A 20,683-nucleotide genomic window follows, 5' to 3' on the forward strand; every position below is an offset into this window, starting at 1 on the left:
AGCAGATGGGGATAGATATAAGGTTGGTAAGATGGATAGGAGGGTGGTTGAAGGAGAGATACCAGAGAGTGGTTTATTCAGGAGTGGAGTCAAAAAGATGTCTTGTGACTAGTGGAGTGCCGCAGGGCTCTGTTCTTTGACCACTGCTTTTCAATTTGTTCATCAATGATATTGGAAAGGATTTGAGAGGAAGTGTTCACTTGTTTGCTGATGATGCAAAGTTGGGTAGAGCAATTGTTAGTGCACAGGATGTCAAAATTTTACAGGATGATTTGGATAGTTTGGAGGACTGGGCCAGGAAAAATGGATGTCAGTTTAATGTGGCAAAGTGTAAGGTTATGCACTTTGGGGTGAAAAGAATAGCAGCAGTATATCGCATAGGTGGAACCGTACTCCAGGAGATTGATGAGGCCAGGGATTTGGGAGTACTGGTGGATAGGGAGTTGAAGTTTAGGGGGCACATTGCAAAAGTAACTAAAACAGCTCACCAAATCACTTGGCTTATGAAAAATACTTTAACATGCAGAGAGAAGCAAGTTGTTGTTCCTCTGTATCAAGCCTTGATAAGACCCCATCTGGACTTATGTGCCCAGTTATGGGCACCACGGTTTCTTCGTGATGGGGAGGAAGTGGAGAGGGTCCAGAGACGAGTGACCAAGATGATAGCAGGTCTGTGGAATGAACCTTATGAGAACAGGTTGAGGATTTGTGGGTTGCAGAAATTTGGACGATAGGCGAAGGAGGGGTGATATGATTGAGACATTCAAATTACTGAAGGGTTTTTATAAGATCGATCCAGAAGATATTTATGAAAATATGACTGGTGGTGGGAGGACTAGGGGCCATGCATGGAAGCTGGGCAAGAGCGTGGTTGACAAGGGTGTTAGAGCTAGGTTTTTTACTTGGAGAGTGGTGAATGAGTGGAATAAGCTTCCAGAGTCTGTTGTGGGTGCTACAACCGTGAATGAGTTCAAGGCAAGATATGATAGATACTGTGTGAATGTTGAATAGTTGTTCCAGACATGATGTTCGGGCCTCCCTCGATGAGTCTGTCGACTCCTTGGAGTTTCCCGGAACAACAACAATAATAATAATAATAATCTTGATAGCATGTTTAATACCAATTTCCTTCTTAACGTGATCCATATAGATAATGAATAACAGAGGGGATAACGTATATCTTTGTTTCACACCAGATTTAACATTAAACCATCTTCCTGTACTTCCTTCAATTCTAACTGCTGACTTACAACTCAAATAAAGACGAAGTATTGCTTGATATAATGCCTCATTGACACCATATAAGTATAGCGTATTGAATAGCTTCTCTCTTGGGAATATTAGATATTTTGTAGCTCTGGAAAAGGCACTTTGTCATATGCTTTTTCCAGATCTACAAAAACTCAAATACAGATCTTTCTTATATTCCCATGATTTCTCAACTATTTGTCGTAAAGTGAAAATCTGATCCTGATAACCTCTATTTGGCCTAAATCCAGCTTATTCTTCACCTTCTCAACCGTTTCTCAAGTATACTTGCATAAATCTTACCAGGAACACTCAGTATCAAAATAACTCTGTAATTACATTCAGTTTTATTTCCCTTCTTATATATGGGTATTGTGAGAGCTCTACTGCAATCATATGGAATTTGTCCAGGCGTTCTGAACTATGCAGTGCAGCCACTGTAAGAATTTTATACCTCCATACTTGAGCATTTCTGGTTGAATATCATCTACTCCAGCTACCTTTCCACATTTCAGGCTTTTGATGGCTTTTTCTACTTCAAGTATGGGTATGTATTCCTTTATACATTTCTTTGATTATTCTCACATTTTCCAGGAATTCCATAACTTCTGTTAATTATCCATAATGTTTATTTATCAATACAGTCAAATGCCTTGATACAAGACAATAAAATTTAGGTGTTACTAGGAGTAAAGATTCTATCTTAATTAGGAACAAATGATTTTGTTGGGTACAAGGAAATATGAGAATCATGAATAATGATCTTGAGCAGAATGTTAGCAGAGTTATGTGAGAAGAAAGGAGTGCAGTTTGAGGATAAGTGGGATGGGCTTAATGAACACATGGAATTTTATAAGAGTGATGGGCTCTATTTAAATAGTTCTGATGTTAGCCAACTGGAGAGAATGTTCTTGGATGGGAAAGAAATGACAGCAGCAAAAAGACAAACTGTGAAGCAAGAGGTTACACAAAAAAGCAAGTGACTAAGGTAGAAGTGATTGAAAGTGTGCTTGTAAATGAATATGGGGATGGGTAGTAAAAGTGAGAAGAATAAGAGATCTGGAATGTCAGACAGACAGAAACTGTGAAGTCAGCGTAGACAAGGAGACACTGCTTGACTTTTCACTACTAAGTAGTGAAAAGGTGAACTATACCATTTCAATACTTGTATAAGGGAAATGTAACTTCTACATTACTTCAACCTTGATATCTCTTCTGGGTCAGGCTCCCACTGATAAAATGAAACTGGTCTAGGCAGTGGCCCTTCCCATATGCTATGCATGGCACATATTCTTACAGACATATATATATGTCTGAAAGGATATGTGCCTTGCATTATTGGTTACTAAGGCAACTGACGTAAAGTCATTAGCTTCATATGGGAGGAAGGAGATGGATTTTATGCAGTTATTAAGGATTAACTATCTGCGACAGCATGTAATGGAAAATACTAGGGGTCAGAGAGTGCTTGACCTGAGGATTTGGCTGTAACTAATATGACCACATTGCCACCAATTGGTGAGTGATCATAGGGTCTTGACTTAGGAGGTGGCTAAAGGTGTGGAATTTACAATTAAGACAGAGTACATGTGGAATTATCGGGCTGGTAAGTATGACAAGCTTAGGAGTTTGATTGGTTCAGTGCCATGGCATGTACAACTGCAAGGGCTAGAAGTTGACAGTGCATGGGAGGCGATTAAGAAGTGTTTGCATGAAGCAATGGCTGACTGTATACCTAGAGTACCAATAATAAATCAAGTAGGGGTTAAATGGATGAATAGCACCATTAAGCTTGAGCTGCAAAAAAAGAAACAACTATGAAGGGAATTTAAGGAGAAAGGTGACCGGCAGGCATATGAACGGTATAAAGCGCAGGCCAGAAGGGTAACGAGTGTGGTAAGAAAAGCAAAAAAGGATTACGAAAGAACATTGGCCATGCAGGCTAAAGAGAATCCTAAACAGTTTTTTCGATATGTTGCAAGTAAAAGAAAAAACATATATGGCAGAATGATTTTAAAGAATGCCGATGGTAGGGAGGTAACTGAATCAGTTGATATAGTAGAATTACTGAGTGAGCACTTTGCAAGAGTATATCATCCTGGTGGTGACATTGCAAAAATGGAAGAACCAACAGCTTATACGGTGAATAGTCTATTACAAAACCTCAATGTCAATTCTCTGCGGGATTGGATGGTATACCAGCTCGTGTTGTACGAGAAGCGGCTAAAGAATTGTCAGTGCCTTTGACCATTTTGTTTAATTTGAGTCTCGGGTCTGGGTTAGTCCCAAGGGGGTGGAAAGAGGGGGGGAAATAGTTCCAGTGCATAAAAGAGATTGCAAGACTGCTGTTGAAAATTACCGGCCGATCAGCATATCTGGAATTGTTGTAAGGTCTTGGAGAAAATAGTCAAGAAAAAAATACAGGATTGAATAGATGAAAATGGGATACTGTATGGGGGACAACATGGTTTTGTGAAGGGTAGATCACGCCTCAGTAACTTGCTCACGTTTTATAACACAGTGACCGCTGAACTGGATAAGGATAATGGGTTTACAGTTATTCTACTGGACCTTGCTAAGCCTTTGACAGGATACAACATGGAATTCTAATCAGTAAACTGCAGTATATGGGGATGGATACAGGGTTGGTGAGATGGATAGGAGGGTGGTTGATGGAGAGATATCAGAGAGTGGTTTATTCAGGAGTAGAGTCCAAAAGACCTGTGACTAGTGGTGTGCCACAGGGGTCTGTTCTTGGACCACTACTTTTCAATTTGTTCATTAACAATATAGGAAAGGATCTGAGAGGAAGTGTTCACTTGTTTGTTGATGATGCAAAGTTGGGTAGAGCAATAGTGAGTGCACAAGATGTCAAAATTTTGCAAGATGATTTGGATAGTTTGGAGGACTGGGCTAAGGAAAATGGATGTCAATTTAATGTGGCAAAGTGTAAGGTTATTGATTTTGGGGTGAAAAGATTAGCAGCAGTATATCACATTGGTGGAACCATACTCTAGGAGATTGATGAGGCTAGGGATTTGGGAGTGTTGGTGGACAGGGAGTTGAAGTTTGGGGGGGGGGGGGGGCACATTGCAAAAGTGGCTAAATCAGCTCATCAAATCACTTGGTTGCTGAAAAATACTTTACCAAGCAGAGACAAACAGGTTATTGTTCCTCTGTATCGAGCCTTGATAAGACTCCATCTAGACTACTGTGCCCAGATATGGGCGCCAGGGTTTCTTCTCGATGGGGAGGAGGTGGAGAGGATCCAAAGATGAGTGACCGAGATAATAGCAGGACTATGGAATGAACCTTACGAGAACAGGTTGGAGATTTGTGGGCTGCAGAAATTGGTTGATAGGCAAAAAAGGGGTGATATGATTGAGACATTCAAATTACTGAAGGGTTTCCATAAGATTAATTCAGAAGATATTTTTGAGAATAGGACTGGTAGTGGGAGGATTAGGGGCCATCCATAGAAGCTTGGTAAGAGTGCGGTTAGCAAGGGTGTTAGAGCTAGGTTTTTTACTTGGAGAGTGGTAAATGAGTGGAATAAGCTGCCAGAGTCTGTTGTGGGTGCCATGACTGTAAATGAGTTCAAAGTGAAGTATGATAGCTACTGTGTGAATGTTGAATAGTTCTTGACATGATGTTGGGCCTCCTTCGATGAGTCTAAGGACTCCTTGCAGCTGCCCGTAATAATAATAATATACAAGTAGCCAAGTTGTGAAGATACTTCACTAGCAAACTATGTTTGCTTACACTTGGATAAAGGATTAAACTGGTGGTCCCCAAAGTTTTTCGGCTCACAGCATCCTTAGTGTATCTGGATTTTTCCACAGTTCTCAAAGTCAGAACACAGGCCTACCTAACAGTTGCAGTGTGCAGTTGGGATGTCCTTCCTATCATCATCACATCGATGATCCAATTCTAAAACCACATTGGTTAAGTATCAATTCAGTGAAAATATTTGAATATTTTGCACTGCCCCAGGGCAGGGCACCGTGGCATATAATTTGGGAAACACTGGATTAAACCAAGAATATAATTTCTTGACATCAACTATGCTACAAAAAAGTCTTTAAATGGTGGTGGGCTGATGACGTGTTAAAACTGGGGTGCCATGTTGAATATGATCAATGCCACAGATGCAATACTACGACAATAAAATCCTAATAAAGACAACACAATCATACAAAAAAATCATCAATTTAATTATTATTATTATTTCTATGGGTACTCCATGGAGTCAAAAGACTCATCACAGGAGACCAACTCTGTCCATTAACACAATATCTATCATGCATCTTAAACCTATTCACTGTTGGGACACTCACAACCGCCTCTGTTAATCCATTCCATTGATTCACTCCTCTCCAAGTAAAGAACCTAGTCTGCACACCCTTACTAACCACACTCTTAGACAACTTCCAACTGTGCCCTGTTGTTTACCCAGAATTTCTATGTACTGAAAAATTTCTTTTGTGTCAATCTTATAGAATTTAGTAACTCATACATTTTTATCATATCTCCCTCTCCTCCACCTGTCAGCTAAACTCCACAACCCACACACCTTCAAATATGAGAATAGATTGAAGAAGAGTGACAAAACTGCCACCAGCTTTGTCACTCTTCTCCGAATCTTCTCCACCACCTCCCATCCCCAATAAACACAGGTGACCAAATCTGTGCACAGTAGTCAACATGTAGCTGAATTATAGCCTTATGAAGAGGGATAATAACCTTCCTATCTTTACTTGTGAATGTGTTCTTCAACATCCAAGTAATTCACTGAACTACTCTGTCAACTCTTGCAATGTCCTCTGAATTTCAAATTTCTATCTACCATCACCCCCAGATCCCTAGCCTCATCAATTTCCTGTAAACTAGTACCATCATGATACTACTTTGTATCAATATGATACAAAGTGTGTAATCTTTTCATCCCAAAGTGCATTACCTTACATTTTACAACATTGAATTGACAACCATTGTCCTTTGCTCACACATTGTCAATTTATTTAAATCATCCTGTAAGATATCTACATCACCTTTATCAAATATTGCCCTCTCTAGTTTTGCATTACCAGCCAGCAACTGAATGTTCTCTTTCAAATAGTCTGCTATATCATTAGCATAGAAATTAAAGAGTAGCAGTTCTAATACAGAGCCATGGCACACTCCACTAGTCACCCTCAATTCAGCTCGATTCCACTCCACCATACAGCACACACTGATGTCTGTCTATCAGCTACCCGTTCATGCCACCAACCTCATACACATTCCCATCTTTTCCAACTTTTACTATAGTTTTCCATGCAGTATTCTGTGAAATGCCTTTGCAAAGTCCAGCAGTACATGATGTAGCCATTTCCTTTATCGAATTCTGCTGTCACCTTATAAAATGTAAATAAATTACTGAGACAAATTTTACAAAGCCATACTGCTCCTTATAGAGAATCATATTCCTATCCACCCATTCCTGAATTTTACTTTTAAGCAACTTTTCCAATACCGTCAACAGCGCCGGCGCCTAGTCTTTTTCTTGTGTGCGCGATTAATGTTCGGTGCCTTTCCAAAAAAAATTTTTTTTTGAATAAAATGTGAATAAAACGAACAGGAAATGAAAAACAAATGAAAACCGATTTACAGTATAATGTAATCTATGGATTAGTCCTGCTTATACAAATATTTTTTACACGGAACTCAACAATTAATCATAAGTTGATTTATGATACATCAAAAAAAAAAAAAAAAAGAAGAACTATTTTAGGTATATTTTCGTAAATTTTAATAAAAAATTACAGTGATATAATTGGGTCCAGATACAATTTCAGAATTTATTTGTTCATTTCTGGGAAGATCTGAAGGGGCCCAGAATGGAAGACGACGTACATTCATAATTATATGTACCATTCTGTACCATTCTGTACCATTCATTGTTTGTTTAAACTCTTATCTCATAATTTTTGACATCTTTTAGGCGCCTTTTCTTCTGCGGTGCCTGTGTACATTGCACACGCCACCAGCCGGCCCTGACCATCAACCATGCATTGACACCGCCATTCCAGAGATACTAACTGGCCTGTAATTTGTCACTTCTATCCTAAGCCACCTTTATGTAATGGAACTATCTTACCCCCTTTCCACTCCCTTGGAACATTACCAGACTTAGATTAAACAACTTTGTCAGAGGCACTGTATTCACTTGCATATTCTTGTAGGACACGAGCCGACATACAGTTCAGGCTCACTGCTGTAATCACATTGATATTTTTCAATATACTGAGTACCTCCAGTTCATCTACCTCAATGCTCATATCAGTCTCTGTCACCTCAGTAACTGCAAAGTCACCATCTTGATGATATACCTTGTAAAGTGATCATTTAGTAATTTAACTATTCCTTCTGCTTCTGTCACTTTCCTACCATCAACAATGAGTAACCTTATTTATCCATAATCATTCTTTTTCTTACTTGCTACTTATTGAAAAAAATTCTTTTGGATTTACTTTAGCCTGCTTAGCTAATTTTCTCTCAAAATCATATTTAGCCTCCCTTACCATACCAGTTGTCCTTCTTGCTTATGCTTTATATTGCTTATTGGCATACTGATTACCTTGTTGTTTATATTCCTTCCACAATGCTTTTTTTTTTTTTTTGCAGCTCCTGCTTTGTATTGCTAGTCATCCACTTAATCCCTACTCAGTTTATTTTCCTGATCCTCAGTACATACTTTGATAGTGCCTCACTCAAACAATCCTTGATCGTTTCCCATGCACTAATAAAATTAATTCCATTGTAGTCTTTCATGACATGGCACTACTCCAAGTTGCTTCCTAAGTTTGTCATAATAACCAGCTAAGTAGTTCAGCATAAATCCTTTCTTGACTGAAATAGCTGTATGCTAAGCAACTTCCAAGGACAAGATTGCACGGTCATTTTCTGCAATCAGAGGTAGAGTTGCTACTGCAGTTATAGACAGATGCTATTACCAGATCCAACACACTCAAACCCCTGGTCCTTTCTATCAGGAGCTGTTTTAAGTAATATCCCTGAGTAACTGAATAAATTCCATTTCCATTTTGCCATATCCCCTTTCCTCCTTCCAATTTATATTACCATAGTTGAAGTCTCCCATGATAATTACTTGACCTGCACTCATTGTGCTAATCTGCTGATGCATGTCATCCACGTTCTTCTGGATCCCCAGGTCTATAGCAGCAACCAACAATATATTTTGTCCTATTGTCCTCTTGGCATCTTTATTTTTATGCTTATTTTGTTACCAATACTGGTTTTTAAGTTTGTGTTATTGAATGGGCAGGTTATGACATTATGTAAGGGTAACTGTAGGCCCCAATGGGATGTTGAATTTGAGACTGTCTCACACCAGACAGTCTCAAATGAGACATTTCCATCAGATCTACAATCTTCCTTAACTTCTATTTTTGTTGGTTGAAGAAGTTCTTCTGCTATGATTATTATTATTATCCCTCCTCCTGCTCTATTTCCTGTATCTTCTTTGAAAATACAATACCATTCCAATCCTGTAACTACATCATTCTCTGATAACCAAGTATCACTGATGTAAATAATTTTCGGTCAAGTTATGCTGACCAATGCCAAAAATTCCTCTCTTTTATTTCTGATACTTTGGTTATTCATCTACATGCATTTCAACATCCCATTGGGGCCTACAGTTACCCTTACATAATGTCATAACCTGCCCATTCAATAACACAAACTTAAAAACCAGTATTGGTAACAAAATAAGCATAAAAATAAAGATGCCAAGAAATTATATTCTTGGTTTAATCCTTTATCCAAGTGTAAGCAAACAAAGTTTGCACCTGAAGTATTTTCAGGACTGGGCAACTTGTATATAGAAGCTAATGACCTCACATCACTTACCATAGTATCCCATAATGCAAAACACATATCCTTACGGACATGTATAATGCTATGCATTATGGGAAGGGTCACTACCCAGACCAGTTTCGACCTTTATTGAGGTCTCATCAGTGGGAGCTAGACCCGTGATACCAAGGTTGAAGTAATGCAGAAGTCATATTTTCATAAACACAAAGATATCCTTCCTTAATACTTAACTTTTTTTTTAACAGCTCATGTCAACTGACTTCTAATCAGGAGGGAAACAGTGGCAATAGTTTTCAGGTAGCATGGTCTAAGGTGAAGGATAAAATATTAAGTTGGATGTTACTGTTGACCTGGTAATGTAGAGGGCAGTAACAAGGAAATGTATAAGCAAATTAGTTTAGTAAATAAAAAGGCGATCATTATGGTAATATAGATTGGAATGAAAAGATGATGCAATGAGAGCAAATTTGATTTTCTGAGGAAACACTATCATAGACAGTACATGAGAGAGGGTATGTGAGGATCAAGGGTCTTGGATTGGATCAGATCTCATTAGAAGATGTTACTATGAATGGGGTGCTGAATGTAAATGTTTATCATATCCCTTCTTATCATTTCTTACCACTGCTTCCTTATTCCCAAGAAATGCAGGAGACCAGACCTGAGCACAATAATCCAGATGTGGAAGTGTCAAGGCCTTATAAAGAGTATTAACAACTTTCTTATCTCCACTTGTTAATGTGCTCTTCAATAGCCAGGTAATCTTAGCAATATGCCCTCTAAACTTTAACTCTCTACTAACAGCACCACGCCTAAATCTCTTCTTCTTCAAGTGTCATCTCCTAGAAGGAGGTTGGCAACCATGTCACAGAACCTTTTTCTTTCTTTTGCTGCTCTGGAACATTTTAGGCAATTCAAGCCAGTCCAGTCCTTAATGTCTTCGAACCACATTCTCCTGGGTCTACCTTTCCCTCTTTTTCCATCCAATTTCCCTTCTAATATTAATTTCTGAATGCCGTCTTGTCTGGTTAGATGTCCAAAATATTTAAGTTTTCGCTCTTTAATTATTTTCATTAATGTTCTTTTCATTTTTGCTTTCTTTAAAACATCTTCGTTTTTCATTTTCTCTGTCCATGGTATTTTCAACATTCTTCTGATGCTCCACATTTCAAAAGCTTCTAATTTTTTCTCTGCTTCTTTATTTAGAGTCCAAGTTTCACTGTTGTGGAGAAGGCTTGACCAGATATAGCATTTTATTAATCTTTTTTCTTGTGTCTATATTAATGTCTCTGGATGTTAGAACAGTTTTCATATCAGTAAAGGCTTTTCTTGCTATCTCTATTCTTCTTTTTATTTCTTTAAGGGAATTTCCTCTGTCTATAAACATTTGGCCCAAATATATAAAAGACTTAACCTGTTCAATTTTCTTTTTGTTAACAGTTATGTTTATTTTCTTATTTATTAGTTCTTTTGATATAATCATGCACTTTGTTTTCTTTAGGTTAATAATTAGTCCCATGTCTACGCTTCTGTTGTAAAATTCTGTGATTACGTTTTGAAGATCATCTTCGGATTCAGCTATAAGAACTGTGTCATCTGCAGACCTGTAAGTTGTTGAAGTTCCTACCTCTGACTTTTACACCCTTCAGTTCTGAAATATTTTTAAAAACTTGCTCACTATATATATATACAGGGTGTTCGGGATAAATTTGACAGTTTCGTAAGGAAAAAGAAAATCTTCTTTGTATCTATTAAATTTAATGAATTGACAAAAAAACATTACAGGCAGAGTTAATTACAATACTATCAACAAGATTTACTCAAAATAACCACCATTAGCATCGATCACAGCTTCAATTCTGCTTCGGAACCTCGAACAAGCTGATGCTACAGTCTCCCTGGGAAGGGCCGCAAAAACTGTTTTAATTTTATCCATTAACTGGGCTTTTGTATTACTGGAAGTGCGATTGGTGTCTTTTTCAACTGCATCCCATACAAAATAATCCATGGGGTTAAGGTCTGGGGAGTTTGGAGGCCAAACATTTGGACTGGTGAAGTCGTAGAAATTTTCAGACAACCATTTTTGACTTTTCCCAGAGGTGTGGCAAGGGGCCGAATCCTGCTGCCATACATACGGCCTACCATTGGCTACCCTTGTTATCCAGGGCTTGACTACAGTTAGCAACTCCACGAACAAAGCCCGAATTCCAATGCCACGGTTCTTCAACACCTGTTCCTGCAGATTTGCGAGGAATTCTGCTGTACGAACGCAATCAGATCGTCTGCTAGGGATCTTTCTTCTTGCTACATCCTCGTAGTCACCATTGCAAGTCTCTAGTTCATGCCTGATTGTTTTTACTGTATTCAGGGAGCATTGGGCAGCAGTCGTAATATCTTTATTTTGATGGCGGGCACGAATCATCATGATACAAGTTATTCTCTTCCATGATTCAGGTGGGTTCCAGCTATCCATCCTTTCTGACATCTTGTATATGAATGAAGAAGGGTCCAAACTTTTAAATGAAGAGAAGTGTGTGTTAATACATGTAACTTACGGAAAAATATAATTAATTATAAATATGTCAAATTTATCCCGAACACCCTGTATATATATTGTACAGTAAGGGTGATAAGACACATCCTTGCCTTACTCCTTTTTTGATTTCAAAGTTGCCAGAATATGTATTTTTATATCTTATTGAGGCCATTTGATTCCAGTATATATTTGTAATTACGTAGATCTTTTCCTTTTAACCCATTATTCTGTAGGATATGTATTAATTTCTTGTGATCTATTGAATCAAATGCTTTGGTGTAATCAATAAAACAAATTGTCAAGGCTTCTTTCACATAATGTTTTCAAATTGAAGATTCCTTCTCTTGTACCTTTGTCTTTTTGAAAACCTGATTGAGTGCCTTTTATTCTTTCTAGGATTATTCTCAGTAGTCATTTTGTAACATGGCTTGTTAAACTTATTAGTCTATATTCTGTACATTCAAAAGTTCTTGGAATTTTGGGAATAGTGACAAAGATGGATTTCCTTAGATCAACAGGGATGTATCCTGAATCATAGATGTTATTAAAAATAACCTTTAGGTCATTAAAGTGTGTTTTCATTTACTTTCTTTAACAATTCAATAGGGATCTGATCAGGGCCTGGTGTTTACCTGTTTTCATTTGGCTTAGAGAGTATTCTATTTCTTCATATGTAATTAGTTCACCATCTATATTTTGTATATCTGGTGCGTCTGTTTGATCAGAGTCAAATAGTTCTTTTCCATATTCTTTCCATCTTTTTATGATATCTTGTGTCTCTAGTAGCAGTTTTCCATTTTGATCTTTTATACAAGGATTATGGTTGAAATTTTTCTTTTTATTTGTCAGGGCTTGGATTGATTTATGCATTTCTTTACTATTGTGTTTCTTGTCCAATTCCTCTATTTCTTTACATTTTTCATTTAGCCACTTGTCTTTAGCCTTCCTGCATTCATTTTTTATAATTTTACTGAGTATTCTATACTGTTGTGTACTTTTCTTTTTTCATCTTTCATTCATAAGTTCTAGTACTGATTCAGTCATCCAGGATTTTTTCTTATTTCTAAATCTCTAGCTTCATCTATTTCCTGGAGTACAGTTCCATCAATGCAGTACACAGCTTGTTATCCCAAAATGCACAACTTTACGTTTCTCCACATCAAACTAATACTGACAGCCTATTTAAATCCTCTTTTAAGTTCTCCACATTGCCTTGATTAACTATTGCTACCTAATTTTGCATCATCAGCAGACAACTGAATATTTACTTTAAGGTTATTTCCTATATCAGTTATGCACAAATTAAATAGTAGTGGTCCCATCACTGAATCTTGTGGCACACCACTAGTCACCTGTTTTCGCCTTGATTTTGCCCCTCCATAAAACACTTTTTGATACCTGTCCAGCGGCTACCCTCTTATCCACATAACCAGTGTCATATCCAGCCCGAGATACAGATTGGTCTATAATTTGCTACTGCAATCTTAAAGAGCCACATCAGTCATTGCCAATTCCTTTGCACATTCTCACAAAACCCAAGCTGATATACTATCTAATTCCACAGCTGTATATACATTGAGATTCTGCAGTATCCTAAGAACCTCAATTCATCCACCTCTGTTTTCACATCAGTCTCTGTCACATATGTTACAGCAGTAATCTCACTTGGATGATATACCCTTGCAAAGTGGTCACTCAGTACTAAACTATTTTATCTGTTTCTGTCACCATCAGCACTCATTAAAGTTAATCTTCCATAGTCATTCTTCCTCTTACTTGACATGTAATGAAAGAACTCTTTGGGATTTCCTTTGGCTTGCTCGGCTAGATTCTTCTCATAATCTGATTTTGCCTTCCTTGCCATTCTGGTAACCTTTCTTGACTAAGCCTTGTACTGTTCATGAGTTTGTTGTCACCTTTCTCCTTATATACCCTCCACAGCATTTTCTTCTTCTTCTGCAGCTCATGCTTTATGATATTGCTCATCTGTCTAACTCCTACCTGATTAACCCTCCTGACCTTAGGTTTACCATTTAATACTGCTTCTTCTAGATAATTCTTAGCTATCTCCCATGCACTACTAACATCCTTACCCTGCAGTGTTTTATGCCATGGTACAGATTTAAGCTTCCTCCTAAGCTTGTCATAATCATTTACCTTGTAGTTCCACATATACTGCTTCTTGATGGAATCTTCCTCACATTATACAATCTTCCAAGTCAAGATTGCATGGTCACTTTTGATCTCTCAATAGGTGTATAAATTCCATTTCCTTTCTGCCATGTGATCTTCTTTCTTTCTTCCTTCCAGTCAATATCTTCATAGTTGAAAACCCAACTCACTCACCTCAAGGGTGCCCCCACACAAACTCACCTGATTCCACCTTAATTGCTTAAGTTTCCTGAATTTGTGCTTCAGCATGCTCAGTGAACAACTCTTTCCAGACACTTGAAACCAAAATCATTTAGATGCAGCCTGTCAGCATTATACAAATTATTCTTTCCCTGGATCAACTACCACAGATTCACAAATCCTACATAATTCTTTTCATATACAACCTACATATTGATTCATTTGCTATCAATGCCCTCCTCCTCATTTCGTCTCTATCATAGCATGGTAGAAGACTTATAATCTTCAGCTTCTTGCTCTTCAGTTTTTTACCTCTTCTAGCAACTCTTGTACATTCTCCCTCAATGAATACTTCTTGCCTCCCAAATAATTTGTGCCAACCAAGACAATCAATTCCTTCACCTTACCTTTTTGCATCCGGATGGCATGACTAATATTGTGAATTTTTGCATCAGTGAAACAATTTTGTCACACTTTCATTAATTACTCCCCTGATCATTGAGTCTCCATATATAATTTTCTCCTTAATTTGTTTTTTTTTGTTTCTTTGCTCAGTCTTTATTATTACTTCAGACCACCTGCTTCTTTCTCTTCTCAGCCCTGATAATCTCTTGCTGCTTCTGCAATTTTTTGAATTTCATACTTTATCCTGTAAAGGATAACATTCAAGTGTAGTATTTCTTTATTTATGTCCATTTCATTCTCCTTTATTTCCACGTCCACATATCTGAAATTAATTCCAACATTTTCCATTCTACCATCACTACTGTCCACTCTACTAACATTTGCTGCATTCTCATCATATTGATTCATTTGCTATTCTCCCATACATCCAGAGAGAAGACAAATACATTTCACACACACACACTGCACAAAATCCCACAAATTCAAATCACTCAACAACGTGGTCTTTGCTGCCATTGTTTTACCATTCTCTGTTAACAACATTATTATTATTATTATTATTATTATTATTATTATTATTCAGGCCTCCAAGGAGTCAAAAGACTCTTCGAGGGATGTCCTTCCTAAGACAAAGTCTGTCAAGACTCATCGAGGGGAGGTCCCCCCTGGAGAAACACAAAGTCTATCATACCACTCTTTAAACTCACTGACCGTTCTCGCTCCATACACTCCATCAGGCAATGCATTCCACGGCTCAACCACCCTCCACACAAAGAAACCACTCCTTACCCTCTTGCTCACAGTTTCCTTTCGTAACTTCCAGGGATGGCCTCTTGTCATCACTCCTTCCCACTGTTCAACCAAGTGAAAGAACTCCCCAGTGTCAACCCTGTAACCACCTCTCAACAGTTTAAAATTCTCAATCATATCACCTCTCCTTCTTCTATCCACCAAACTCTGCAGTCCACATTCTCTCAGCTGATCCTCATAACTATCCTTGTACAGTCCTGAAACCATCTTTGTCATCCGTCTTTGTATCCTTTCACACAGTTAATTTATCCCCTTCAAATCCTGGGGACCAAATCTGAGAACAATAGTCCAAGTGTGGTCTGATCAGAGACTTATACAACGGAATGATAACCCTCTTATCTCTGCAGGTCAGTGTCCTTCTCATAATAGCAGCAATCCTCTGTGTTACCTTCACCACCTTTGCAATATGTCCCCTAAACTTCAGGTTTCTATTAATCATCAACCCCAGATCTCTTGTCTCCCCCTACTTCCTCCAGTATAACTCCTCCCATAGAGTATGCAGCATCCCATCGATGTTTCCCAAACCTCAAGACCTTACATTTTGCTGGATTAAACTGACATCGCCCATTCATTTGCCCATCTATCTAGCTTATTTAAATCCTCTTGCAGGGCTACCACATCTGCACTATTACTAATAATCCTTCCCAGCTTCGCATCATCCGCAAACAACTGAATATCCCCCTGCAATCCACTGGCTATGTCATTAATATAAAGGTTAAACAATATAGGTCCTAGTACTGAGCCCTGTGGGACCCCACTTGTAACCCTCTGCCTCCTGAAAACTGCTCCACCATACACAACTCTCTGATATCTATCAGACAGCCAATCCTGAATCCAGTTGACCAATCTGACATCCAGACCCGTGTGCTGCAACTTAAATATCAGCTTATCATGTGGCACCCTGTCAAATGCCTTCGCCAAGTCTAAGAAAATTGTAGTATATGCCTTTCCCTCATCTAATGTTCTTGTAACTTTATTATAAAAGGCTAGCATATTGCTAAAACAAGAGCGTCCTTTCACAAATCCATGTTGATTTTCACAGATAACATTACCCTCATCTAACTGACCCCACATCTTACTGACACCAATGATTTGTGTCAATCTGTATCAAGGCCACACATGCCAACTTTATTCCTATTGCTCTTTGCATTGGTGTATAAGCACAGTAGCTTTCCCTGGTCATCCTTACCTCATCGTTCAAGTTCTTTAAATTTGTTATTTCTACTGAAGCCATCCCTATCTTCTCTTCCTTCATCCTTTGCCTCACACCAATTCTGGTAGATTGCACTCACAGTTCCACTGTTTAGTTTTCATTTCCCTGGCTGGCTACATACTTGCCTCTTCTCATCAAGGATCTAATCAGATTCACACTACTGCTCTTACTCAGATGCAAGCCATCTGCAGCAAGCAGTTTCTTGTACCTTGAAATTTCTCTCATACATCAACAAACTCAAGTATTCTCTTCCTGCACATTTTAGCTATCATGCGATTTATGAGAAGTGCTCTTCTCCTCAGCTCTCTGCTGTCACACACCTTGAGAATGCACTCATAATTCTCCCTCTCATACTCTTCTGTGGTACTATCACTAGCAAATACTCACAAATCCTATGCTACCTCATTCACACTTCCTTGGAAATCATTTGTTCCTACCAACACAGTCAACTCCTCTGCATTTCCTCTCCACTCCTGCTCTATTTTCACATCTTTCACAATAGTCCCCCATAAAGCCCTGTACTATTTTCCATCATTCCACTATAATGATTCATGTTTGACTCATCTGCCACCGGGACCTTCCTTCTTACACCACTCGCTTCTTACTACCAATCGCTTCTCTAAATGTTCTACCTCACTCTCTACACACATCTCAATTTGTTCCTCTACTGTTCCAATTATAATCTAATATTAACACACTTTTATATCAAATGCATATAAGAAAGGTTGCAAAACACATAGCACAGTTTAAAAGAAGAAAGACTCCACAGGATTTTCCTTATTATTATTATTATTATTATTACCCAAAACCTCACGGAGTCAAAGACTCATCTGGGAGGTCCTTTTATCACACACACATCTCATCATACCGTGTCTTAAACACACTCAAACTCCTTGCAGATACCACACTCTCAGGTAAGGCATTCCAATCATTTACAACTCTGCATGAAAAAAAGCTGCCTCTCACTCCCCTACTCACACCCTCTTTATACAGTTTCCAGGGGTGACCTCTGGATCTCCCCTGATCTCCCACTATTCTCTGTAGAACTTCTCCACTGCTGATCTTATAACAATCCCTTACCAACTTGTAGGTCTCTATCATATCTCCCCTCTTCCTTCTCACCACAAGACTCTGCAAATTATATCTTCTCAATCTTTCCTCATACTCAACATTCCAGAGGTCAGAAACTACCTTAGTCAGTCGCCTTTGAACCCTTTCCAACATCTCTTCATCCTTCTGAAAACCCGGTGACCAAATCTGGGCACAATAGTCCATGTGTGGCCTAATCAAAGCCTTATACAATGGTACAAGAATCTCCCTACTTCTACATGTTAGTAGAAGTAGGGAGATTCTACACAATTTTGGCAATGTTATCCCCTAAATTTTAGATCCTAATCCACTATCACCCACAGATCACTTATTTCCTCTACCTCCAACAATATATTCTCACCAAGCATAAATTCTGCATCCCATCTTTGTTTTCCAAATTTTAAAACCTTACATTTTGCAACATTGAACTCACATCCCCATTTCCGTGCCCAATCACTCAATTTATTCAAGTCTTCTTGTAAAGCCACAACATCTTCACTACTCTTTATAGTTCATCCCAACTTTGCATCATCTGCAAACAACTGAATATCTCCATCCAAATCTTCGCCAATATCATTAATATACGAGTTAAACAGTAATGGCCGTAAAACAGACCCCTGAGGCACTCCACTAATGACTTTCCTTTTCCTGGATATCGCTCCCCCATACACAACTTGTTGATACCCATCAGATAGCCAGTCTCCAATTCAACATGCTAATCTAATATCCAACCCCATCTGCTGTAGTTTGACTGTCAACTTATCATGAGGTACTCTATCAAGAGCCTTTGCAAAATCCAAGTATATTACTGTGTATCCTTCTCCTCTGTCCAAGGAAGCAGTCACTTTATTGTAATAAGTAAGTAGATTACTAAAACATGACCTCTCTTTAGAAAATCCATGCTGTCCATCAAAGATAATGCCATTCTTGTCAACTCAACTCTGGATCCTAGTTCTCACAAGCTTCTCCAACAACTTAACCACAACACCTGACACAGAGATAGGCCTATAGTTTGATGCTTGAGTTCGATCACCACCTTTATGAAGTGGCACAATCTTGCCTTCCCTCCACTCCTTAGAAATCTTGACCAAGTGCAAGACTCATATTAAAAAAATATGTCAAGGCAGGTGTCAACTCTCTGGCAAATTCCTTCAGAATACGTGGTGATATATTATCAAGTCCCACAGCCTTATTTACATCTAGTTTACTCAACTCCCCAAACACCTCTTGCTCACTTATAGTCAGTCTCTCCTCCCCATCATCAACTGCTCTCAATCTCTCCATGAAGTCACATTCACAAGATTGAAAGATCTTTATGAACTGCTCATTAAGTATCTCCACCACGCATTCTGTAACAGCTGTCTTTATACCATTTCCTCCAATCAGTGTCATCCTTCCATAATCATTCTTTCTTTTGCTGTCTACATATCGAAAGAACTTCCTAGGATTCTTTTTGGCTTCATTAGCTAACTGCTGTTCATACCTCTCTTTAGCTACTCTCACCAACCAAGTCATCCTCTTTGCCTGGTCTTTGTAGACCTCATGAAATGGGTTATTTCCACTTCTCTTATGCTGCCTCCACAATGCCCTTTTTCTCTGTATCGCATGCTTAATCTCTTTATTCATCCATCTCACACCTACCTTATTTAACCTTCTCACCCTTGGAATACATTTAGACATTGCATCTACTAGATAGTTTTTGAAAATCTCCCAAGCTGTATTGATCTCTTTTCCAGCTAACTCCTCATTCCACGCTACACCCGCAAGCTGTCTCCTTAGCTCTTCATAATCACCCCCCCATTTATGATGATATATAAAATCTGTTGCGCTCACTGAAAACTTTATAATAATAATAATAAAATAATTAGTTTGTTTTGGTTACATGCTTTTCACACTGAAACTGAAAAATTATTGTATAATTTTATTTATAATATGGAATCATTTCATGGTAATAGGATACGACTGCATATGAAAGTTTCCATATGAAATGATAAACAGAATCATCATGAGATATCAAACTAGAAAATGAAACTTATGGTGATGGCTCTTATGAATAAATAAAGAAATCTGTAGGGACAAATCAGATTTGTAAAAGTAGGAAAATATAAATAAATCAATAAAGGGAAAGAAAGATTTAATATTTCTCACCTATATGATTCTGATACAGGCATTATGAAGTTCCATATTTTTTCAAAAGTATATCCATTATATGCAATCACAGTAGAATTGAACATAGCCATTACGATATCTGGTATTCCATCTTCTGTTAAATCAACCAAAACTGGAGGAGTCATAATACCTTTATAACGGTCTGTGTAAATTGCCTTTGCCTATAAAGAGAACAACAATATATATATATATCTGTGTAAATTGCCTTTGCCGATAAAGAGAACAACAATAAATATATATATATATATATGTATATAAATTAATGAAATTGAAATGCAATCATGTAAGAAATAATTTCTGTTATTATTATACACAATTAAATCACTACAGAAAAATCTAACTCTCCATTCTGTTTGTGTATACAGCCATCCCTCAATTAATGCGCCTAATGCATTCTTTAAAACAGGCGCATTAATCGAACACGCACTAATCGAATATAATAACCTATGGGAAAAAGTATAATTCGTTCCTCGAATTTCTTTTTTGATCCTTAATTTTTTTTATAAAAGAATTAAGGTATATTTCAGGGCCTAGTTAAAGGGAAAACATGAAGCTGAAAGATAATAAAAATATATTCAGAATATAAATTTATCATTCTGCTTCTTAACAAAGAATTGAGCTAATGTAGTTTGACGGGTTCTGTTTCTTTTTTTCATACAACTGACAGTATGGCCCTATTGCCTCTTTTGCAAATTTTACTGGTTCTCTCTTCACCAGGGTCAGTCTCTCAGCATTGCTTCTTAAAAACTTCGATTGTACAAAAACTATTTTCAAATTGTTTTTGTGGTTCAGTGATTAAATTTTCTTCATATTCTTCAGGATCATCCCGCTGTGCATCTAAATTTAGCAGGTCGGAATCACTCAACTTCTCAGAATGAGATTTAATTAACTTAGATTCATTTGAAAAGCCTCTAAAATTATTTGCACAATGTGGAAGAATGTGCTTCCAAACGGCTAGCAGTACTTTCATTCGACTTTGC

The 20,683-nt window shown here is 37.9% G+C and overlaps 1 protein-coding gene across 1 annotated transcript in view; it reads right to left on the reverse strand.

Moving 5' to 3' along the window:
* LOC150102772 (uncharacterized) overlaps nucleotides 1–20,683 on the reverse strand; it is a 275,594-nt gene that overhangs the window by 116,948 nt on the left and 137,963 nt on the right. The window contains exon 9 of the mRNA XM_090398736.1: nucleotides 19,683–19,864. Within this exon, the coding sequence (XP_090254862.1) occupies nucleotides 19,683–19,864 (182 nt within the window). The remainder of the gene's footprint in view (nucleotides 1–19,682; nucleotides 19,865–20,683) is intronic.

Source organism: Typopeltis vanoorti, chromosome 10, assembly GCF_054136105.1.
Source record: "Typopeltis vanoorti isolate ZY-2024b chromosome 10, IOZ_Tvanoo_1.0, whole genome shotgun sequence".
Classification (NCBI taxonomy): Eukaryota; Metazoa; Arthropoda; class Arachnida; order Uropygi; family Thelyphonidae; genus Typopeltis; species Typopeltis vanoorti.